Below are 25,006 nucleotides of genomic sequence, written 5' to 3' on the forward strand. Positions count from 1 at the left end.
CTGACAATGTATACGATGTAACCATCTACCCCATGCTTTTGCTGTTATGCCTTCCCTGCCATGATGGGACTGAATCCCTTCTTAAATTATGAGCCCTTATCAACTTTTCCTTCGTTAACTGCTTTTGTCAGGTATTCTGCCACAGTGATGAGAAGAGTAACTAACAAATAGGAAGGTGTCAGAGATCTTTAGGAGCTCACATTCTCTGCAAACTACACTCGTCACCCAAGTGCATGTCTACCAACACTTTCCAGATGGCCCCAGAACTGAATGACTCAGGCTCCGCCAGACCCAGAGCTGCGCTAATGTTCCACCAAGCAAAGGTCTCTCTCTCTCTCAAATGGCCTCTTGAAGAACACTGATTAAACTTGGCAACATTCTCATTTACAAACTAAACTATCACCACTTTGAGACAGAGTTTGTTTAGTTTTTACAACCCACTCGGTTTCTGGGAGACATGAAAATGTGACCTAATGAATCCAAAGACCCATCACTGCTTCTGTGTTTGTAGGAATGTCCCACCCAGAGGTGGCTACAGCTCATGTTTGTGACACCACAGGTTCTGGATTTTCTGGTACAGTTCCTCTAGGCAAGGAATTATTCACTGCAAAGAGCTGAATGGGATCATCTACAACCATCAAACCTCAGGCTGAGACAACTGAAGTTCAAGGAGCTGTAATGTCATTCTTCCAAAGCCACTGGCAAGGGATGTCTCCTTGACCATTGTGCCTCTTGGCCTAGCTGATGCAGCTCTATTTATTCCTTCTACTATGCAGAAGTAGAAACAAGACTCAATGCCTTATACTGTCAAGGGAGCACCATGCTTCCATAGAGACATTACAGTGAACTCACCCCACCCTTTAGGGTGGGCCTAGACTTGGTATAGAAGAGCCAGCATCCCAGGATGCTCTGGGATCTTTATTTAAATGGAAAGCCTTTCTCCATCACTATCTCACAGGCTCTCTGGCCAGTTAGGTGCTTGAAACATCCTCAAGATTGTAATCTGCAGCTCACCTACTGCCTTTTACAGCATTGTTCAGAAGTGAGAGAGCTGTCAGCTTCATGTGGATACAGCTAACTGTCAGTGAAGCAAAATCAGCTTCTGTCCTACTTGGAGAAAAGACATGGGGTGGGGGCATTTAGATGATGGTTTCTTTTGTGGCTGCTCTCCTGGAACAGCTAGATGTCCCTACAAATGTGCTCTGACAAGCATCCTGTCTGCTTTCTCAGCTGCTCTAGAGACTAATGCAAGCTGGGAAGCTGGCAGGCTACAGCAAGACAGGATTGGAGCAGGTCTTCCCTCAAAAGATAAAGATGTAGATATTCTGTCTTGTGATAATGACACAAGTATCAACAGTCTGCAGCTTCCACTTGGTGTCTACTCTGTGCTAGGTGTTCATGTGCACGCATGAGTGTGTGCACGCATGATTGTGTGCACGCATGAGTGTGTGCATGCATGTATGTGTGTGTGTGTGGTGTGTATACGTGTGAGTGCATGCAAGCATTAATGTATATGTGTCTGCATTATTTGTGAGCTCATATGTGAGCGCATGCATGCATTTGTGTGTGTGTTTGTGTGTGTGTGTGTGTGTGTGTGTGTGTGTGTAGGGCATGGTAAGTAAGTACTTTGTATAAACTTCCTTCCTTAACTTTCACGACAACCCTGTGATACAGCCAGTTGGGCCTCCATTTTACAAACACGGAAACTAAAGAGGCAAGGCTTGTAAGTGGAGGAGCTGAGGTCTCAAAGATACATGCCTAATTTCAGAAGCCAGGCTCTTGAGGGCCATTTGCCACTCATGGTTACCTCTTCTGCAAGATGGGATAACCATGGCATCCATGCCCACTATAAGAACAATACAGAAATGGGAAGCTAAGTTTCTGAGAGGTTAAGCACAGTATCTCAGCTTACCCTGTGAATAAAGGTCATAGGTGGGGCCTGAAAGGGAGTCTATCAGCTCAGCATTATCCATTCAAGCTCAGGACCTACAGCACTGTACCTAAAGGCACGTTCTTGGAGATCCCAAGTCTAGGTCATTTACTACCTGAAGGATCCTGGAAAGTTGTCATGAGCTTTAGATTTTCCATGAAAAAATTACTGATTCCACAGAATCATCATGAAGGTCTAGAGAGAAGAAGCATGTCCTGGATTTGGCCCAATGCCAGGATCATATTTAAAGCCTTCCCCCACAAAACAATAGAATATCAAGATTGGAAAGCTACAGCATAAAGGGAAAGACTGAGCTACAGAGAGTAAAAGTATGTTTTCAAAAGTGTCAGAATGGCTGTGCAACCATGTAATGTCCTAATGTGATATCATGTGACAGTGAGCCACTTAAGCTCGTGGGTCCCAGCCAGGGTCCTCATCTGTGAATGGGAGTGAGGAGACTTCGATAGAAAACACAAGTGAGGTGTTTAGGCTAAAAGGGAGCACGGGGAAGACTCAGAACTAACAGCGAATGGTGTTGGGAATGACAGACAGCGAGCACTGACGTTTTTCTAAACTACATATGTATTCATTTTACTCAGTGTTCTAAGAATGATCAGGATGCTATGAGAATAGAGCACCGTCTACACGGCACCGTCTACACGGCATCACCTGGGCATCTCTCCATGTTGCTCTGCAAGCAGATTTCTCTAGAAAAGGAAAGGTAGGGTAACCAAATGGAGACCAGCAAGGATCTGAAAACCATAACAAGAGGGGACAAGTAGGGTGTGCACGTCCACATGGCTGCCTGTCTCTGCATGGTTACCTGTCTGAATGGGAGTGCTTTGGAGGAAAAAAACAAGAGAGCTACGTTTCCCTCTTTGAAGATATCACATGGCCCTGACAAGGTCCTCCATGGGGCGTGGGGAGTCTACCCTAGCCAAGTAAGGCTTTCTGAGGGAAGGAGGAGAAGATGGCCCAAAGGCAAGTCTCCATGGAGTTTTAACTCCAATTTCTCTATTTTCCCATGAAAATATCAGTAAATATATCTGAAATATAAAGGTCAATGACTGCTCATTTCTCAGCACAGTTCCCAACTCAGAGGCTGAATGTCAAATAGATCTGTCAGGATCACCACCCAGAGATGGCTGCCCTGGGCAGGTACTAGCAGAAGCAACGTTCCTTCCTGCCCTTTGCATCTGCCTCCCCCTCTGCTGGCAAGGTGATGCAATTCTTATCTGGAATTTGATAGGCTGTAGAAAATAATTACAAATGAAAAGGTTATTCATAATTTTTAAATGAGTTAATTAGTAAACCCAGTCAGACTCACTCATTACTGTAATTAATAATTGATTATACTTGAAATTAAACACAATTTTTCATCAAAAATCTAATTAAATATCTGTGCTTTTTTGCCTGTTGATTAGATCAGTTGGTCTGCTGGAAAGGAGTCTTTGTTAAGGATATTTGTGCTTGGCTGAAACAATTAATTTGATTTTTAATAATTGATAGTTCCTTACAAGTTAGTCATCACAGTCAGTAATTATGGCCAAGCAAGATGCCCTCCCACATGCCCATTCCAGCCGTCATCAGCTGGAAGACACCAGGTACTCGGGTTGCCATGCCCAGCCCTTGAAGAAAGGGGCGGCTTGTCCCCATACCTGCACTGCAGTCACTTGCATTGCTTAACTCCAGCCTCATAGACACCCTTGCGGGAAATCAGGGAGCTGTCAGGGGTCAACAGCCGCCATGTGGGAGAGCTGAGCGGGAAGGACCGACTGGTACTGAGGTTCTTCCCAAGCTCTTGCTAGGTCTATCCACACGACAAGGGGAGTGCCTAGGCTTGCCTCTTTGGTGTCTTTCTTGGAGTGGTAGCTATGGTCCAGCCTTCTGCTTCTTATGAGAAGCATGCATTTACCCTTAGCAAGAACATGCTATTAGTAGAGTGACTTCCTTTAATTGAAGTCATAAATTCTCCTAGAGTTATCTTACAACCACCTCCTTTCTCACCACCTCCATACTGTCATTATTTTAGTTGAAGCCATCAGATTTTCCTAACTGGTTCTTTCTAACCACTTTCTAATAGCTCTGGCATCAATTCCTTCTTTGTGAAATGAAAACCTGGCTGTGGCCTCCAAGTATTGATAGATAGCTCTTCAAAGGTCCTCTGTCCATCCAGTAAGGAGTCCTTCCTGTTTGCTCCAAGGTGATTGCGACAGATCTTACAGTTGATGTCATCCTCTGAACCCCATCCACATCCAAAATATTTCTCCATTTCCCAAAGAAGTTGTGGCACATGTTCTCTTAATCAGTCCTCATGATGGCATGGTAATGCCTTCAAGGCAGGCTCCCTTTGCATCCATAGTGACAGCTTGCTAGAGGCTTCTTCTTGGCAGAGGGAAGTATTCTGTCTTTCTTTGGCCTCTGCTGGTCAGCTCTGTTTTTACTTACTGGCTTATACTGAAAACAATCCATTTGTTTCCGGAATTCTCTCTAAACTCTTTAACACAGGTTTACAGCCTTCTCAGGCTAGCATGACCCACCTTCAACCTTGGAAAATGCACCAAGAGCTAAAGCAAACCCACTTTAGACGCCTTTTTTTTTTTAAGAGGCTTATTATCCCAGAGGCCAGAGAATCCTCACTAAGTTCAAAGCTCTTTAGATTAAACTCCTTCCCAGGAGAAGACCAAAGAGGGGAACCAGAAGTAGGAAACCAGATTTTGCTAGAAATATGTCCAAAGAATGCCAAATAGCATCCATCCTGCTGGAGCAGGGCTACAAGTCACAGGACGAGGACTTTCTTACATACCCTGGGGTTAGGTAGACAATTCTCATGCATCGTGGCTCTGGGCCTTTGCTTTTCTCTGAGCCAACTCTCCACTCACTGGGACCTGCTGTTTCTCATGCAAGATTTCCTTGGCTTCTGACCTTGGTTTCACAATCATAGAAGTTTCTGGCAGTTTCTATAACCACCCTGCCTAACACTCACCTGGAGCTTTCCTGGTAGTTTCTTTTCCCCATAGAATTCTCTAACTCCTTGCCTCTCATCCTAGTTACATGGACCAATAGGAGAGGCCAGCCTCCTGCTCGGTCCTCCTAAGCTGTTATTTCATCTTAGCATCTCTGATCTATGACACGCATGTCCCAGACCACCAGCTCAGAGTCCTCAAGACCTTGTGCCTCAGTGCTAGAAAACCAACACATGTAAGGCAGATCCTAATATTCCTTCCCAGTCCAATCTCAGAGGAGAGAGCGGAGAGCCTGGAAGAGCTGTCGTTATGGTGTGTGGCACAGGCAAGAGCAGTGCAAGGCATCTTGGTACCACCTGTGTATTATGACTGTGGTGCTGGTACAGTGCCTTTGGCAGCCCCAGGTGCTTCAGCTGATGCCCCCTGGCCAAATGGGAGCCATGGGGAGCTGCGGGGGAGGAGGAAATGCTTACCCACAAAGTATGCGAGCAGGATGACCAGCGTTGCTGAGATGAGGATGGCGCTCAGCGCTGCACACTTCCAGTTGCAGTACTTGGAAGGCTTCTTGAGGTTAAAGGCTGGTCGGGAGAAGGTGCTTCGGGGCAGGGGCCGGGGTGGGGGTGAATACACGGTGCTAGACGTTAGGGGGTACCCTGGGGATGTGGTGCAGAAGAGCGGGGAGGTGCCTCCGGGCTTGAAGAGGAAGTGCCTGTGGATGGAGAGAGGTGGGAAGGTGTCAGGGTCTGCCAGCTAACCAGGCGCCCAGGCCAACCTGCAGGATAGAGGCGCAGAAGGAGCATGCAGAGGAGCCTGGAGAGAGAGAGAAAAAAAGAATCATCACAGGGAAGATGACAGGGTCAGGAAAAGTGACAGATCAGACTACAGACGGGGGCACAAGAAGACATGTTTCCACAGAGCACTCAGTGCTACCCACAAGAATACCCACCCGAGGCAGAAGACACTACCCACTCAACAGAGGTTGCCCTGAAGTCCTTTTCCTGGGAACAGTGGAGTTGGGAGTAGGGATTGGGTCTTGGGAAATAAACTCTGTTTCCTAAAGCCATTACAGTAGCTTAGGGGGTGTCTAAAGTCCTGAAAGTCTTCTGTAGGCCACTGGGACTTATTTTTTTTCCTGTTGCTCTAATGCCTGCAGTCTGGTCAACACTGATAAGGTTTTTCTGGTGTAGAAGCCAAGAGCTCCTACTAAGCTCTGCCCATGAATAGATGGCTAGTTCCAATGCCCTCACAGCCTTAGGAGCCTGGCTGCTGCAGGCAGAGCCCATGGGATAGCTGTGTGGAGGACAGGCTGGCAATTCCATCCTGTAGCCTACCTGCAGTCTTGAAAACAGCAGAGTACGGTTAAAGCACATGGTTGTGGCCAAAGGAGGTGTTGAAAGATCCTACCCAATGTGGCTTGAACCATGGCCTTGGGAGGACTTGTGCAAAGCTTGGGTGGGCTGCATGACTTGTACCACATAGCCCTGCAATCTTAGGACAAACCCACCACTCCTGGGGTAGAAGACATTTGGACCACAGCGTACACACTCAAGGCCACATAAGACACGGGGCCTGCGCTGTGTAAAAAGAAAAATTGATTTGTGAAATGGTTTCCAGGATGGCGAAGGCAGCCGATGAGATGCTGAGAGCTGCATATTAACCAGACTGTTGTTAATATGCTGGGGTTGGGGTAGGATATTTCAAGGACAAACTTGCAAGTTGGACATGGACTTGGGGATGTGCATGCAACATGGCATCACTTCCCCAAGGAGTTCCCAGGGAAAGGTCTCAGGGGTCTGCATGCAAGTGCAGGAGCGACAGGGAGAGCACACACGGAGGAGCACGGGGAGGGGTGCCACCTACCCGTCACTGTAAGCCCCATCATGGCGGGAGGCGCTGAGAATGTCCATCTCAATGAGGTTGTCCTGCAATGTCCCTAGGAATGGCTGCTTGCCTAGGTTTCTACGCACACATGGAGACATGAATGAAGCAATGAGTCATGCATCGATGAAGGGGACAGTATAGAAACAAATGAGAGTGGCTGTTGGGTGCGGCTGTGCGTGAGACCAGCAGGGACAAAGGCTCCAGGTAGCAGGTCAGTGTGCAAAGCCACATGTGCACGGGATCCACCTGGCACAGAGCATCCAGAGGGAGAACTCTCCATACAAACCCACATGGCTGGAAGCTGTGACATCCAACTACAGTTCTTACTGAGCAGGACTGGCAGGCGCCCAGCAGTGTGGCCTAGGCACATTATATCTGTTTTTAAGATAGATGCTATGCATGGAAGTCAGGGTGATCCCAGTACAGGAGAGGATGATACTGGGATGTGAAGTTATCATGGGACTTGCCAAGGTCACCAGAAGCAAGGCTCGAAGCAAGAATTTGAACTTGTTTATCTGGACCCAGAGCCCAGCGCCCTCCTCTACTTGACTCGGTTTCCACATCTACTGAAGCAACATCTGGAAACACCAGCTCGGCTTCACTGAAGACCAAGAGCTCTTGTGGCCCTGCTCTATTATAAAGAAGGAGAACATTCTGGAATGCTGGATACTGCCCAGGCTCAGCAGAGCCAAGGACTCCGTTGGTATACTGAGATAGGGCCAAAGAATCTGTATTTTTCTTAAGTCTCTGTTGATGTGGAGCCTGGTTTGAGTCTCACCATCCCTCAGCTGTGTGAGAACGGGGCAGGAACTGATTAGTAAGGAAGACAGTCTCCTGAAGACAGGAAGAGCTCTTTGTCCGTGGTGGCATTACAGTACTTATGCATTCACCTGACTATACCCCAGAATGAAGACAGCCACCCTTGCCCTTCTGGGTCTCAACCGTACCTGCTAGGTGATGCCATTCACCCTCACATGCTCTGGGTCTCAACCGTACCTGCTAGGTGATGCCATTCACCCTCATATGCTCTGGATCCCACTTCCGGCTAGTTTCAGGACTGTAGCTGCCTCACGATAAGACATACTATGAGGAGGAGAAATGGCAGCAAACCAGGTCTAGGTTCCAGTCCTGCCAAGGAATCCTTCTGCCTCTTACCACGCCTTATCACAAAATACTCAGATGTGAGGCCTTTTTATGCCACCTTTCTGATGTGTAACTTTGGGTACAGATCTTCTCTTAATCATCCTTCCTTCACACTGGGGATTATAACAGTATGGTTGCCATGGGGTCAGCTGAGGTGATGCTTACATGAAACAGTTGCCCTGTCCTGTAGCCATCACACACGGTCTGCTCTTCTAGAGCTCTGTGAGTGACTCACATTTATTCCCCATCCTCACGCCTATCAGGCCAGCTCTAGCATCTCCCCTTCTAGCTGGTAGGGCATGGCTCATGGGAGCAACTTTTCTGAGGTCATATCATATGGTTAACAGGTGACAGAGTTTGTCCTAGAACCAGATTGGTTAGTGCCCAGAGCTCAGGGCTTCTGTTCCACAACCCTGTGTACTCAGCACAGCCTGACTTTTGCCTACTACATCCTTAAACTAAAGAGAGAGCACCATCTGGAAGTCCCAACCTCCCAGTGACGGTGGAGTACAGAGTGACACTGGTTTGTATTTGGGACATTGATAACGAGTGGGCCTTGCTCTGTGGAGGCTTACAAAACAGAACCCAAACCCACCACTACCAGGATTTTCTGCCATGAGGCTCCCACAGTTCCTGGGAGGTGTGCAGGGGTTGGAAGTCCCTTCAACAGCTTCATTATACTCTCTAGGCAGGTCACGCTGCTGATGGAAGGCCTGAGAGACAAGGCAGATTCTGAATTCAGGCCCCAGCTGCATCACACTGCACATCTGTTAAAAGGTGATAACTGCTTACCTACATAACAAGAAGTGAAATCTGTGGATCCCTTCTCTGCCCTTCACCCTCCCCAGGTCTGACCAGGCCCATAGATCTTATAAGACCTGGTTTGATTGCTACTCCAAAGTCATGCTCCTGGCTACAGACACACTGGCTTCCTTGCTTCTCTCAAACAAATTAAGCCTGAATCATTCTCCTGTAAATACTCCCTTAGATCATAGCTCCTTCCAGAGCTATGACTTCTTACAGGCCCACAGCAGCTCCCCATCTTTATCTCCAGCCACCCCTCACTGACACTTTTGTACTGCTTTACTAGACACACACACACACACACACACACACACACACACACACGGAATGATGCTGGAGAACTTTGTCTGCATATTATGTTTCTTCCTCTTATAATTCCAGTTCTGCAAGGCAGGTGTCCTTTATGTCCAGCTTTTTGCTATGTGCCCAGAGGAGATTGCCTGGTATGTGCATACAGTCACTAAACAGATCTGAGCTTTGTGTTGCTGGGTTCAGGGTATGCAGGAGGGGCTTGCCCAGCATATGGCAGACACAGTCAGTGCCTGGAAACAGCAGCCAGTGAAGGGTATTATTATCTCCTCTGGTCTCTTGTTTTAAGGAGGATTTTGGTCTTTCTTCATCCTACATCACCCACCATGCAGAGACACCAGAGTTGGCTCAGCAGACCTGAACAGAGTTCTGCTGCCTTCCTGCACAGCCTGTTTCCGGGAACACTTGGGAGTTTGACAGCAGTCTATACTCCAGAGAGTCCAGCCTATACCTCACCAAAAAGAAACAAATAAGTGTGACTTTTTTTATAGGGCCAAGAAATAAGATAAAAATGTTAATGGTAGGATATTTCTAGTGCCCAGGTCAAGTGAGTTTTGCTTTAAATCTTTGTGTCTATGCATATTCATGTGAGCATGTTCATGTGTGATGCTAATGTGTGCTAGCGCATGTGAAGGTTGGAGGATAACCTTGGGCGCTGCCCCTTGGGCATCACTCATCTTTTTCTTTCTTTGAGACAGGGTCTCTCACTGGCCTGGAGCTTGCTAATTACGCTACGCTGGCTGGCCAGTAAGCCACAGGGATTCATCTGTCTCTGTTTCCTCAGCAATGGGATTATAGCGTGTGTTATCACACCCTGAATTTTTATTCAGGTTCTGGGGAATCACACCCATGTCTTCATGCTTGGAAAGTAAGCGCCTGACTGACTGAGCCATCTCTCCAGCCCTATTTTAACTTTTACAATTTAAAATAGAAACATGTTTAAGTGGGGAGAGAGCTGACAACCATCACTTAAAAGCTCAGAGCCGGAGGATAAGAGGACAGACAGGCAGTGGAGCAGGATGAAGGATTTCTCAAGCTGCACAGCAATGGATCTCCTGGAAGTGCTTCTGATAGCATACCTACATGGGCATTTGTCATTTAGGTCACTTCAAAATTTGGGAACAGGGATACAGCACTTGCTGAAAGTGATGGCAACTCAGACTGTTGTGGTGAAATAACCTTACTCTATGCTTTTCCGACTTTAGTTCTGGATCAAATTGTTTGACTTTGTGTGATTGGTGAGGAAGCTTGAAGTCCATGGAGACATGTGCCCTGATCCTAAACTCACAAGTCAGCACGGTGGCAGAGTAGAAACTGAGTCACAGGTGTCCTGACTCCCAGCTCAAGGAGCTCCCAACACTTTAGATGTCTTGCTCCTCTGAGAAATAAAAGGTTCCTGGAGTTTTTCCATGGGGACACAAACTCTTGAGCCCACTTAGGGTCACAGTCCCGTGTGGCTCCCTGCTCACCCCTTTAGACAGTTCAGGAATGGATGCTTGACTTATGGTTAGGTATGGTCTTCTTGTGTGTGGGTAGTGTTTCTACCTCAGTTTACAGACCTGGAACCTGAGGCTTGCCAATACTTTTCAGGGTCACATGGAAAGGAAAAGACAATTACATGGTTCAAAGCAGGGGCCCTTGACTTGGGCCTTACCTGTACTGAGTTTGGTTGGCAAGGGCTGTGCTAGTCTAGAAACAGGGAGGGATTTGGTCCCTTTTACACACAGATGAGTCCCTGAGCAGCTTGAAGCAGGAGCTTTCATGCCCACTGATATCATTTAGGGCAGGAGGAATTTGCCTCAAAAGGGGAAAAACCTGTGGCTTTGGGAAGGGAAAGTCCCCAGACCTTCAAGAGAAATAGGTCTTCAGGATGGCCCCACCCAACAGCCAATCTGCTTACATAAGCCAGTGTGCTGGATTGTGTTTCCATTCACAAAGCCCTGTGACAGCCACCATCACATCCGATTACCATCTCCGGTGTAGTGGTGTAGGACAGTGGGAATCATACCCTACTTGTGCAGCTGACATCTTGTGATGCTCAGGTGTCAGTAACTCAGACAAGCTCATGAGGAGTCAGAGATGTACCTGGTGCTCAGAGACGCGGATGAGGAAAGGAGACAGCAACAACAGCAACAACAACAACAACAACAACAATAACAACAACAACAAACCACCTAGATCTTCCAGACTATAGCTATCCTCTGAAAGGCCAATCTCATAATGCCACTACTTAAAAGCTGTGAACAGCTATTGACCAACTTCCATGATTCTGGCTTCATGACCACAGGAAGGGTGGGACCTCTTTTCAATGTCCTGAGCCCCTCTACTGCTCACTTCTATCTGTCATTCTCAGGAGATCCTGGTCCTCCTACTTCAACCAGCCATTTACCATCTTACTCAGCTCCTTCTTCCTTCTGGCTCTGTGCCTGTGTCCCGCTTCTCTTGAGCTGAGTATTCTCTCTGCTGACAATGCCTGCCAATGGATACCTTGGGAAACCGCTTCACTTTTTACTTATTCTTGAGACAGGGTCTCACTACGTGGCCTCACACTCTGACTCAGTCTTCTGAGTGCTTGCGTCACCACATCTGGCCCACTTGAAGTGATTGGACAATGGCTAGACACGGGGAGTTTGAAGCCAGATAGCTCAATGTTCTAGCCGTCCTATGTGGTGACTGTGGGATCTAATGCAAGTAACTTAATGTTATTATGATTCAGATCCTTCCTGTCCTTCCTCTATCAATGGGAAGTGGTGTGTGTATTTGTGTGTGTGTGAGTATATATGTATGGTGTGTTGTATGTGTAGTGTGTGTATGTATGTGTGATGTGTGTGTGAATGTGTGTACGAGTATGCATATGTGTGGATATATATGAGTGGTGTGTGTGTTCTAATGAGAGTACTTATGCAGACAAGAGTTAGGGTGCAGATTGCTGTGAAAGGCCATTGCTAAGACTGGCCCCGAGCTGGCATCTGGGAACGTGGACTTCAGGAGGGTTCGCTGTGCAAACTGATAAAGGTGATTGCTCCACTGTGTACAAACTACACATTCAACTCAATGCTGCATACATGTTTTCCTACCAGGAGGGTGTGAGTTCAGTATGTTCTACTCAGAGGCTGTCCCTGTGGCAGTCCTCATTATAACCCTGGGGCACTGAGTCCTTCCTGTGCTTCCTGCCTGGTATCTTTTGCTGAGGGATCGGGGTGTGCCTCTTCTGGGTGACACCATGAGGTGAAGCCTTGGGAACCTTGGGCCTGGTTGGAAGCCCTGACTTTGCCCCACACACCTTTCCTTTACCAGTGTTGCCTCACTTTTATTTTCACCACAGTGAACTCAGAGCCATATTCAGGTCAGAGTATCATGAGCCCTATTTGCAAATTGCCAAACCTGGAGTGGTCATGGGGACCTCAAACATAACTTAGTTGCGGGGAGATTAATTGTATGTAGGAAGTAGTCTAGGTAGCACTTGGAAGCTCCCAGGGAGGTCTCTAAGAGTGTCTGACATGGTTACAGATGCTCTCGAGCACATGGAATGGTATCTCTTCTGTGTTTGCTCCACTCAAGCACTGTCATTAGTGCCTGTCTTCCCTTCAGAGGAATACCTCGCTCTAGAAGCTTCTTGCACAGCAGTGGGCTTTGTTTTATCTCCATCTGAGATCAAATCACCCAGTGATAGAGAAGACTTCCTATTCAAACTCTTCAGTGTTCCTTTTACAAATAAAGCAATGAGGCTCAGGCAGGTTAAGTGACTTTCTGAGGTTGCCTTGCCTCATCAGAAGGCATCATGTCTCATTTGGGGAACCACAGTTGGCTTGGCCTAGAGGTTGCCGGGTAGCCATCATTCCTGAGGTTACAAAGGCTATTTCCCAAATTCAGTATGGAGAGAAAAAAAGGCTCCAGGCTCCTGGACTAGGCCTTGGATGGGCTGAGGCAGAGCAGAGGTCTGGCAGCCTTCTGTTCAGGCTTCCCCTGCATCTGACAAGAGCCTGATGGGTTATTAATCAGACAGTCCCTATGAAATCAATTAAATGCTTGATGCTGCAGCCAGTCAAAGAAGTGGATCAGAGGTTGGGGGACCTACGGCACATGGCTCCACACAGAAGAACCGCAGATGCTCATGTAGGGCTTACTCCAGCTCTAGGGGGCACAAGTAGGTCCACGCTCCTCCCAGAAGAACTCAGTTAATCTTGGGGATTGGCAGAGGTACAGGAGGGATAAGAAATGAGCAGGTCTACAGAAGCTCCCTCTCCATCCTTCTGATAGACTTCCTTTTTCTGCCAGGATGAAATGCAATCCCTCTTGGTCATCCTACCGGCTGCTATGGTATCTGTACATTAGCTTAGATTCTCAGCATGGGCTCTGCTTAACAATGAGGGAAGGACGTGTGTGTGTGTGTGTGTGTGTGTGTGTGTGTGTGTGTGTGTGTGTGTTACTTAGAAGCCTCTTCTGGGTATTGGCAGGACAATCTTTGGGGATACCCTGTCAAGTAGGACTGCTCTATTGGGCTTCCTCATCTTCCCCTTTGCACCCTCAGGACTTCTGGCTCTCTTCATCTCAGTCACATGGCTCTGGAGCCACTGGGAAGATGTCCCTTTTCCCCACTCAAGTCTCAGTTAAGCATAGTTAGTCACCTATTTGTCCCACCTCCACTCTTCTGTGTACATATTATAAGCTCCCACCATGCTGTGGCAAGCACTGGGTCACTTGCTGGGGACCCCACAGTAATAAAAGCACAGCATGTCCCTCAGCTTCCTCTGTCACGGCAATCTTTCTCCAGAGGCTGTTCTCTTGGCTATCTTAGTGTGTAGTAGGTAGCTCATGAGTATTTAGTGATAATGAGTACTACCGTGAATACACGGAGCCCTGAGACATGACACTGCAATGTAAGAATGCTAGAAAAGCTGGATGACGGAGGATGGTGGGTTAAAGTTAGAATTACAGCTCTCATGTGGCTGAAGATGGCTATAAATGTGGCCTAAATCATTAACTTACCTAAAGCATTATGAAGTGTGTGTGTACTGTTCTGTTTTTTTTCTTTTGTAACTTGATTATATAGTTCTCAAGTGTGAACTTTGTTGATGTGTCATTTCATGCCAAAAGGTCTGACATGCTTGAAAGCCAAGGTAAGAAGATGGCCCATCTACTTTAAAAATTCCACCATCTTTCCCTAATGCTCAGTAGCTGATTCCACTTGCCAGACTTGACAACTTTCTCTCTCCTAACTTCATCTTGTTAGTCTGGTGCCATCAGCCTGCTAAGGTCAGCATTAACATGCAGAATTCTGATGGTGTCATCCAGCAGAATTGGTGCTGCTCTCAGTTTGGGAGCCATCTTGAGATTCAGAGGGTTCTGGAGTCATAGACAAAGCCTTCTTTATCTATTCAGCTGGGCTTCGGGAATAAGCAGGACTCAGCTAGACTAAGAAGTGAAGAAGGGGGCAACTCTGGTGGGGACATGCTAAGGCCTGGGCTGAAGCGTGAAAAAGCATAAGCTGGAGGAGGTTATATGCATACACTGAATATTAAACACATATAACCTAATTTCATATAATGATGCTGTGCTGCATGCTTGTTGGTGAATGCATGAAAGGGGGTGTGTGCCTGTATGCACGTTTTGGGAGATTAGGAGACTTTTTCTTCTTGCTTATTTGATTTGCTAGTGGCTCTATGGTGGATGTTAATTATTTGAATAGTAATGAAAGATGAAAGCACAGTTTCTTGCGTCCTAAGCAACGGAGACAGGAGGACAGGGAATCAAGAAGACAGGAGAGCTCTAGTTGATAGGGCAGAGGATGTGAGTTGGGGTGATTTTTACACCACATATTGACCCCCCCCACACACTATGGAAAACCTCTCTTGCTGCCCCTCCTCTACCTCCCTTTCCTTTGAGAAACATACAGACTCAAAGGACGAAGTCCCACCTTGCTCCCAAATGAGAAACAATGAACATACAAATAGTGAGAGTGGCAGCCATGATCCGTGCAGATAACTAGGCCCACTGACTAGCGCAGGTTTCCGTCAGCCGTATCCTACTCAATGAGCACTGAGCATAATGGAAGCCTGATTGGCTACCCACGGTGGGATGACAGCAATGAATCCCCTCTGTCACCTGTGAGGGCAGGAGAGGCATTTTAAAGGATGTGAACAGAAATGGTAATAATTAGAACACGGGGCTGAGTCATGCTTGGCTGATATCTTGGAGAAACTTGGGCTTGGAAAAATGATGCCACAAGAATGAAATGTGACCAAAGGGTTGTGAATTTGCTCGTGCAGAGCCAGATGCCCCACCGCCATGCCAATCCCATCACTGTGCTCACCGCAGGTTGGGCAGAAACAAGTGTGCAGAGCTTTTGTGTGAAGGCATTTCATTTTCTTAAGTGTGGTTTGGCTTTGCACTCCTCACAAAGAACAGGAGTTTGAGAAAAGAAAGCCTGTGTGTTCTTCCTTTAAGAGAGGGTGTGGAAGAAGAAGCGTTGCTGGGCTAGCCTGGGACACTTCACCTGTGATTTAGAGAACAGGGAGAGGCCATGCCTAAAGTGCTTTGCTCAGGTAGTAGAATTATATATAAGTCTAATTCTCTTTTTATCTCCCTATGATTTCTTAGTGAGTATTTACAAACACACACACACACACACACACAAACACACACACATACACACACACACACACACACACACACACGTCATTTTGGAATACAGTAGTTAAAGCACAGAGGAGGAAGATGGCTGCAGGACCCAGACTGCCTGCAGTCCCTGGGCTGAAAGAAATATCCCAGGACACTCCTGGAAGAAGGCAGTGAACAGCAGAGTAACAGTCCTGGACAGAGAGTCTAGCACCCCAGGTTAGAGTCCCAGCCATGTATCAACCTCCTATATGACCTGACCTACCACAGACCCATTGATTCTTAACTTCTGGAACTCCTGGATGGGGGCATAACATGAAAATCCACCTCTTCAAGGTATGAGTATTGCATGACATCAAAATACGAAAGCCAATGCTACCAAATGCTGAGAGAAAAACATTAGGGGCTATCACTGGGTAAAGAAGGATCAAGACAGGAGATGGGAAGGGAAGAACAGTCTTCACAGAGTTCCTGTCACAGTCCAGATGGTCTGATGCTAGGCACAGGGCAGTGACATTACACACAGGTGGCTAAGTTGAGGACCCAGCCAAAGTGGAACTGAGTGCCTACTTTGTCCCACTCCTGTGTCTTCCTCTTTTGCACACCTCTTGCCTGCTTTTACAGAAGGCTTACTCAACTAGCTTCATTACCATTGCATAGACAAGGCAGGTGATGTTCATGAGTCTATCAACTAGACCAACACCATACCTTTAGTAAACAGCAGGCTAGCACTGAACCTCAGCCCTGGTGGCTTCTAAAACCCTAGCCTCCCAGAGCTCTCTCTTTCTACCACTGGATAGTAGCAGCCTGAGGCCAGGCACTTCATAGCAGCTTCTCTGAACAGAGACTATGAGGTAGAGATATATTCCCTACTGGCCTGGTCACCAACAGACCCTAGAGTCCAGCTGGTCTGCCCTCTGCCCACCTAACCCACCCATGCCCTCCCAGCCTCAGTCCACTAGGACCCACCTGGTCTCCAGTGGGATGTTACTGTTGAGCAGCCAGTTGTCCTGGGCATGGGTTGGCTCCTGGGCGCTGCCTGCTGGGGGCTCCCCGGAGAGTGAGTGGTCTGTGGGTGCTGGGCTAGGGTTGCTCCTTGGGGTGAAGTTGCCCCTGTTCAAGGAGTTGATGGAGGCCGCGTGGTGCTGGTTGGGGGTATGGGTGTGAGGGAGTGGTGGCGGAGGCGTCCGAAGCCGAGGGTGGTTCTGCAGGCCGCTGGGATGATCTAAAGAACAAGCAGTCATGGTCAGTGGGCTACTGGCTAAGTGCAGCCCCTGAGGGGACAAACAGCCACAAAGGACTAAACAAGACTGCAGGGGTGAGAATGAGTACATCCGGTGCTAGCAAATCACATGTTAACATGTTAATTCATTCAATCGAACCTGAGGTTCACCGATAGTTCCGAACCACTTCTGTTCTCTGCATGCATTGGGCAATAAACAAACTAAAAATTACCACCCCACTGAATTTAAACTTTAGGAGAGCAATAAGAAACAATTTTTTGAGAACAAGTGAGAGAGAGAGAGAGAGAGAGGGAGAGAGAGAGAGAAAGAAAAAAAGAGAGAGAGAGAGAGAGAGAGAGAGAGAGAAGGTTCCAGTTGCCAATATCAGCAACTTTATTCCGACCAACAACTTCACCTTTGATCTGTCACACTTTTAGGGTTTGGGAAATGATTGATAATCTATTCAAAGGGGACACATTCCAAGCTATTACCTGTAGTACAGATTCTGTGTTGGACTTACAGACACTCTGGACTGTGATGTACTCTTGCCTTCCAGCTTCCTCTTTCAGTGTCTCACCAGTGACTTCCTCACCTGAGAGTGAGTGTGTTTGAGATGGAAGGTCTGGCTCCCTGAGCCACATTTATTGAATCAAGAACCCTAGGGTAGGGACCCAGGAATCTGACATTACAGAGCCCCCGGGTGAGAGATGAACGGTTCAATTTGAGAATCACTGACCTTATAAATGGTGCATAGTAAATGAAATTAACAACATAAGTGAGTGCAAGAAACAGTTAGCTGAGAGTCTGACACAACTAAGAATACAGAGCCAAGACAGAGCTCTGTATGAGGGACACGTGCCTGTGAAGGTGTAGGTAGCCTGCCTCAGGAACATGAGGACATTGAGACCCATGCTGTGTCTGGGTGGATAAAAACCACCAGTAAACTCACGGAGCACACACTGTGCGCCAAATGCTGTTCTGTGCCCCATACAGAAGAGAAGACTGCGATAAATATTTTATTTAGTCCTTTCAAGTTACCCAGAGCAACAGACATTATTATCACTAATACGTACGTTAAAACAAAAAAACAACAACAAAACCCAAACACCTGGTCTTGGAGTAGATACTGCAAGTTCCCACTGAATGTGGTAAAGCAGATTCTCTTTGCAAATAAATAAAGCACACAAATTTTGCTGTAACGATGGCAGGCCTGGGAGTGCATCTTTCCCCTTCACCTAAGCTACTCACGGAATGTCTCCTCACAAGGCTGAGTAGTGTGATGGAGAAGACGTTAGAAAGTTAGAATTCAGTCTAGGTTTTGCCACTTAGTAAACATACAACCCTGGACAAGTCACCAAACCTCTTTGAGCCTCAGTTTCACATCTGTGAAATGGGAAGGACATTTATTATCAAGATTATAGTACTACAATGATATCAAATCGGCAGTCAACAGGACAGAAATTTTTTTTTGGACAGAAATATATTAATGGAAGCTATATCACTCTGCTTTTCAGGTGACCATTTATGGTAAAGAGATACAAAGTGAATCTGGTGGAAACTGAGAGAGTAGGTTAGAAGTAGAAAGGAGAAGGAAATGATTGATAATCTATCCAAAGGGGACACATTCCAAGCTTCTACCTGTGGTGCAAATTCCGTGTTGGGCTCTGGACTCTGATGTACTCCCACCTTCCAGCCTCCTCTTTCACCAGCTCCCCTATAACTACCTTCTCCAGCCATGTGACCCTTAAAGGTCAGGAGTGGTGGAGTTGGTTCAAGGGATTCAAGGGTCAGTGTAGGAATGGAGGGTCCCCAGAGACCACCGAGCATGGACGAAGCCCACTCTCCCCTGAAGATGCTGAAGTCCTAGATCAGCAGAGAGTTAGCATGGTTGTCCTTTAAGGGGTGATAACATGGAAGTCAATCTGACCTGGGAAGGTAGAGAATCCGCTGCTCTCTCAGTGAAGAAGCAGCCTTGGATGGAGAAAATAAGCCTGGGTGGGGCCATTGGCTGTGCCCAGTTCTCCTCCAGCAGCACTTTCACTTTGAGACAGGATCTCCTACAAAGCTCTGGCTGTCTCAGAACTACGTCAGTGGTTGGTTCTCAACCTGCGGATTACGACCTCTTTGGGGGTCAAGTGACCCTTTCACTGGGGTGGCATATCATATATCTTGCATACCAGACATTTACATTATGATTCATTGCAGTAACAAAATTACAGTTATGAAATAGCAACTAGGTAATTATATGGTTGGAGGTCACCACAACATGAGGAACTGTATTATAGGGTCGCAGCATTAGGAAGATTGAGAATCACTACACTATGTAAACCAGATGGACCTTAAACTCAAAGAGTTCTACCTGCTTCTACCATAAAACACACACACACACAGAGACACACACACACACACAGAGACACACACACACACACACACACAGAGTCAGAGAGACAGAGAGAGAGACAGAGAGAGAGACAGAGAGACAGAGACAGAGAGAGACAAAGAGAGACAGAGCCAGAGAGAGACAAAGAGAGACACGTGAAGTTGCCAGGGCTCTTTCTCCAGTACTTTCTTTTATTTTATATGTACAGAAATCCTGAACACTGGTGTCTCTGCTGACTCTCAGAGAGCATAGGGAGGCTCCCTTTGAGTGCTGTGAAGAGCTATGAATCACAGAAAGAGTCTGGGCCTTGGTGTCCTACAGCTCTGAGTTCAAGTTTTGTTTCTTCCACTTATAAGCTGTGACTGTGGGCCTGACAAGGTGTTTCCTGACTTCCCCACCCATGCATGCTTTGACACATACACATGCACACACACACATCATACACACTGTGGCACAAGTGTGCACACACACACATACATACACATATACTGGTACATACATACACATGCATGCATTCACACATCTACATACACCAATAAATACATGTAAAAAAATTAATGTAGCATTTAAAAGAAAACCTCTATGATGTCCATCAAGTCACTGACCTTCTTAAAAGTTGTAGTTTTCTAGAGATTTCTTTCTAGAGACAATGCCCACCGTATAAGGGTGGTTTGAGATTCAGATGAGATGTCTATGTCGGGTACTCAGCACAGTGCCTGGCATACAACATTTCAACTCTATGCCATTTTCTTTCCTGCCCTGGGGACTAAACCCAGGGCCTTATATGTGCCAGACAAAGTATCCTGCCATGGATCTACATCCCAACCCTGCAAACAGTAGCTGCTAGTCCACAATAATGATAAAGGCACATGAATGAACAAACCATAAATAGCACTAAATGTCACCATGGAGATGACCCTTCAGCATTTTACACAGAAGTTCTAAAAAAAAAAAAAAGCGATGAGAAGGAAGAAGAGGAAAAATACTGAGTAGAGGGGCAGCGGGCAGTGTCCTTTTATTATGGCTGATGGATTCCACTGGGACCGATCCACTGGCTCCTGAAAGCCAGAAAAGCACCTGGAGCTCCTCACAGATCAGAAAACTGACCAGAATGCCTGGCTCTGACCCTCTGAGCTAGGTTCCCGGGGCTTCAAGGTTTCAAAGGGTAAGGCTCCTTGATGCCTTAGATGAGCCTCTCAGAGCAAGTGAGGACCAATACCAATCTCTCCATCCTGGGCTCATGGTAGGCTCTGGGGAAGCCCTGTGCTTTGTTTGAGGACTGATGAGCTCTCAGATAAAGATACACCCCATCCCTGACATGTGTCATTTTCAGGGGCTGGTTGAGAAGAACACAGAGTGTAGCTCAGGAGTGTCTCAGAGCAGCTTTGGCCTCTGACAGGTGACATGACATTAGGGCAGGTCGCCACTTCTCCAAGCCTCTAGCTGCTCACTCACTTAGAAAATGCATACATGTTAGAAATGCCAATTAAAGGTAGAGAACATGGTCACAATCATGGTCAACTTGGAGATGCTCAGTCTAGTTAGCCAACACCTATGGACATGAACCGTGTGTGACATCATCATGTATACCAGCTCACATGTATGTAAGGGCTTAGGAAATCCTGCAACAGCTCCGAAAAGAAGAAGCTATTGTTAGTCTTCACAGAAAGCACTTGCCCACACTTAGAAAACTATTAAGTGACAGAGGCAGAATTTGAACTTGGGCATGGCTTCAAACCTGTAGTGTGAAAACGTTCTCTCATGTCCATCAAGCGGATCAGGACAGGCCGAGTGCACCCATAATGTCTGCTATACGGGGAGGACCTGCCACGTGTTGATGGCCATCATCTTTATCACCGGTACTCCAGCCCCCTGGAGCACCTGGAGGCACAGAGAGTGGCTGTCTGACTTCCGGTCTTGGGGTACAGTGGGACACTCCAGCCAGAGAATTAGGAGTGTGCATGGTGTTAGAAGCCTAAGAGAACACGGTGCTGGACACATGGAAGCAATAGTGCGAACGGCTGTGAGGGGCAGAGGTTGCGGGTGGGGTACAGATAATGAAACAGGCCCAGGTGATGGCTGCCTGGAGGCGAAGGCTAGAAAACTGGCTCATCACTGGGAAGGGACGAGCTGGTGCTATGGCCACGCTAACACTGGCAGAAGCTCTGAGGCTGGTGGAGGATGAGGCAGGAGATGGGAAGTAGAGGCACAATCATGCCCCAGGTCAATGGCAGGGTGCCTTCTTAGGAAATGGATTGCAGAAGAGTAAGCCACACTCATGAAAAAAGAAAAACCATAAACTTTCACAGTTTTGGCTCAGGCATGAGACCAAAGCACTGAGACCTAAGGTCATCAAAGATGGCTCCAAGAAAGAGTGCCAGGTCAGGTATCCCAATGCACCAGCCATGCCAAACTGCAGACAGGTGCCCGAAGCTCTCTTTGCTTCAGAGTTAATGATGACCCCACTGTACACTGCAGTCATTAATCGGCCCCTGAAGATCGTCGGATATGAAAGATGATGGTATTTAATTATCATAAAACACAAAAAAATCTAGCTGCCCAAGCACGCCAACAGAAAGAATTATTTGGCTTCCATTAAAATGCCATCGAGCACTACTGACTCGGGATGGTGATGTAGAGGCACCGAGTGCTTAGCTAATGAACCTTGGCCTATAAGACCAATTTAGATACACCAGAGAGTTCTTTGTCACCACAGTTTGCAGTGGCATCTGGCGGCCCCACATTTGATCTCAGGTCGGCCTCCTTTAAGCTATGGTGTCACAGAAAATTTATTTGATTTGAGTTTTAACTTTGTCACCTGTCAGAGGTACATGATAGTAGCTGGAAAACTGCAAAGTCCCATGCCAGAGTTAGAGAGAATTATCATTAGTATTATGTTTCTGTCTAGAATGGACTTCAATCTAAAAGCAAGCCGTGGTGTGAGCAGGAGGTGAGGGGTAGCTCTTGGGGTTTATTTTTGGTTCACTTCCTCCCTGTATGAAATGCCTGCTGTTAACTTTCACTGGCATCCCTTAATGACCAGTGTACAGGAATTCTCAATGGTATTTGGTCTGACACACTAGTTGGACATAGGGAGAGGGAGGGGCCTTGGGGGTGGGGTAGCCACTGCAGAACTTCTCACACTGGGAGGAACACAGAGCCTTCAGGTTGCAAGACGGTTGCTTCACTTTCTCATTTATGTGAGGCAGACCAAACACCAAGACTATGACAATAGGTACATCGTACAGGTTGGAACAATGAGGTAGTGCATGCCAAAACCTCACTATGTGTTTCAGTGCTTCCTTTTTAGGGGCCTAGAAATGAAGAAGGACTCTGTTTCTCAGAGTCCTGGTAACTGTTGTTGGCAGGACACAGCCAGGGAAGCTAGCAAATTCATACTGGTTTGCCTGTCCCCGAGGCACACACCACAGTGGCAATGGTTGGGTAGACAGCTACTATATGATTTTCCTGTTTGTTCCACTCTTGGTTCCAGATCATTCCCTGTCCTGACTGCATGCCTGAGAATGCCCTGGCCCTGAGCTGAATTTCAATAGGTGTGGCTCACTGTGAGGCCACTAGAATTCTTGAAACAGGACTGCGGACTGAGGGAAGACCCCTCTGCTCAGTCCAGTGCAACCCACTCAGGTCATGGTTTCCACCACAGCCATGTTTCTCCAGGTTACAAAGCATGCAGATGCAGCTGTCTAAGAAACTTCAAGGAAGAACAAGGGCTGGAACTGGGCATTAAAGAAGAGGAAGGCTGACGTGTACAACAGGAAGGCACAGGGTATCCAGGTAGGAGGCTGCTATAAACAAAGGCCGTGGCTGAAACAGTCAAGATGGTGTGAGGGACCTGGCTGCCTGGAGCACAGTACTACTAAGCGGTCACAAAAAGACAAGTCTGGAGTCTGGTGGTGGCTTTACGGGTGTTCAGAGGACTCACTCTGACTTCCAGACATTTAAAGTCAGTGGTAGTGATAGTAACGAGGCAAAGCCTTCGGCCATTAAATGGACCTGCAGTTCCTGTCCAGCAATGGATGCCCTGCTGGATCAAAACTCAGGACGGGGTCGGGTGGAAGACCCTGTTCTCGCTAAGCAAGCAAGGATAGCAGAGCAGTGTCCCAAAACCATCAGGTAGGGACACAATCAACAATGTTCTCTGCCCCAGAGTACCAGTAATTCACAAACTAAGCTAAGGTCATCACAACCCATGTTTTCTAAGCGTGGCTAGCTTGGTAGACTCCCATCTGAATGGGATAACTATCTCTTAGCAAATACCCACCTACACGTGGCTTTTGTCCCTGCCAGTAGCTAAATTGCTCTGTGACCTTGAATAAGGCACCTAAATGTACCTGAGCCCCAATTTCCCAGACTGACAAAAAGGAAAAGGAAGTAGAGGGAGACCTCTCTAATTCTAGGATGCAAGACTGGATCATAGGTGTCAGGTGAACCTGTGATGTTTGCTCATCATCATCTGGTTGCAAAAGATACTTCCAGCATGCTGTGTGGGATATACTGTAGGGCTGGGTACCAAAAAAGTAAGAGAAACATAGCCTGCTCTCTCCTTCCCTGCTTCCTGCTTCCTGGTCTCCTGCAAGCTTCCCTTTGGATCTAAGTACTGGTGCTGGAGACAGAGGTGGGCTAGACAGGCTTTCTGCTGTAAAATTGTAATAGACTTGTTGGAAAAGGCCAGCTGAAGCCAGAAGCGGTGGTGGTGGTAGGGGAGGTCATTTCTGGGTGTATGCATTCCCTTAAATCTATGTCTACCTCAAGGCTGAATTTGTTCTGGGAGAACTTTGTGGCTGTCAAGTGAGTTTTCCTTCCTGTCACTCTCACCTCTGTAGCCTTTTCAAAAATGGTCTGACCCATAAACAGTCAGGTCAATGCCTAGATCAACAAAGGGCCACAGTTGATATGGTAAGACAGGAGTGATTGCAAGTGTGTGTGTGTGTGTGTGTGTGTGTGTGTGTGTGTTCAGCAGGAGTATGATGTCTTAGAGCAGATACACAGTCCATAGAGTGCAAAGCAATAAGAATGAGCACAGGCAATTGGCAATTGTCAGACTGGGCTGATAGGTGGGGCGGGCCTAGTGGAAGCTCACAGACCAGGCGTCATCTCATACCTATATCAGAAGGTGACTCTCCTCTGGACTATTTAGTGGTTCCCTGGTTTCCTGAGATTAAGGATGACCCCACGAGGACAGGAGGAGGATCAAGTCCTGTAAGCCTGGAAATCAGAGGGTTTTAAGAAAGTATGTGTGTATGGGGAAGCCTGCCAGGAGTTTAGGACTAGCTTTCCAAGCCCCATGGCTTGTGCCCACACAGACGGCCTGCCAGGACGTTAAACGCCCAATTACATCCCGTGGAGCAGAGCTCTAGACTGAAGAACTTCCCTTTTTAGCTACTAACTCACTCCTGACTTTGGATGGGCCTTAATTTGTCTATGAGGGAAATGGGATTCCTCCATTCAACAGAGGATCTGTAGTAGTCTCTGCCAGGCTTTGATAGGCTGATTCCTAGAGGCTTCCCCTTGCTCCTCTCAGGGAAATGTCCTAGAAAGAAGATGCCAGGATGAGCAGCTCTGCTTCCCTCAAACAGACTGCACATGGAAGGGGAGTAGATTGTCTTCATGGAGCCCTAGACAGATAAATCAGGACCGGGCTGAAGTCAAAGCCAACAGCAGTCCAATTTAAGAACCAGCAAACTGGATCGTGTCATTCCATGCTTTCAAGCCTGTGGGTAACTCCACTGCC

At 47.2% G+C, this 25,006-nt stretch overlaps 1 protein-coding gene across 5 annotated transcripts in view; it reads right to left on the reverse strand.

The window, feature by feature from the left end:
* Tenm4 (teneurin transmembrane protein 4) overlaps positions 1-25,006 on the reverse strand; it is a 725,631-nt gene that overhangs the window by 202,360 nt on the left and 498,265 nt on the right. For 3 of the 5 annotated variants that reach the window (XM_028770606.1, XM_028770607.1, XM_028770608.1), the window contains 3 exons: positions 16,621-16,876; positions 6,757-6,855; positions 5,370-5,605 (listed from right to left, as the gene is read on the reverse strand). In XM_028770606.1, coding sequence (XP_028626439.1) covers positions 5,370-5,605; positions 6,757-6,855; positions 16,621-16,876 — 591 coding nt within the window. The remainder of the gene's footprint in view (positions 1-5,369; positions 5,606-6,756; positions 6,856-16,620; positions 16,877-25,006) is intronic. The other 2 variants (XM_028770604.1, XM_028770605.1) reach the window with 1 other exon arrangement.

Source organism: Grammomys surdaster, unplaced genomic scaffold, assembly GCF_004785775.1.
Source record: "Grammomys surdaster isolate TR1022 unplaced genomic scaffold, NIH_TR_1.0 203, whole genome shotgun sequence".
NCBI classification, from domain to species: domain Eukaryota; kingdom Metazoa; phylum Chordata; class Mammalia; order Rodentia; family Muridae; genus Grammomys; species Grammomys surdaster.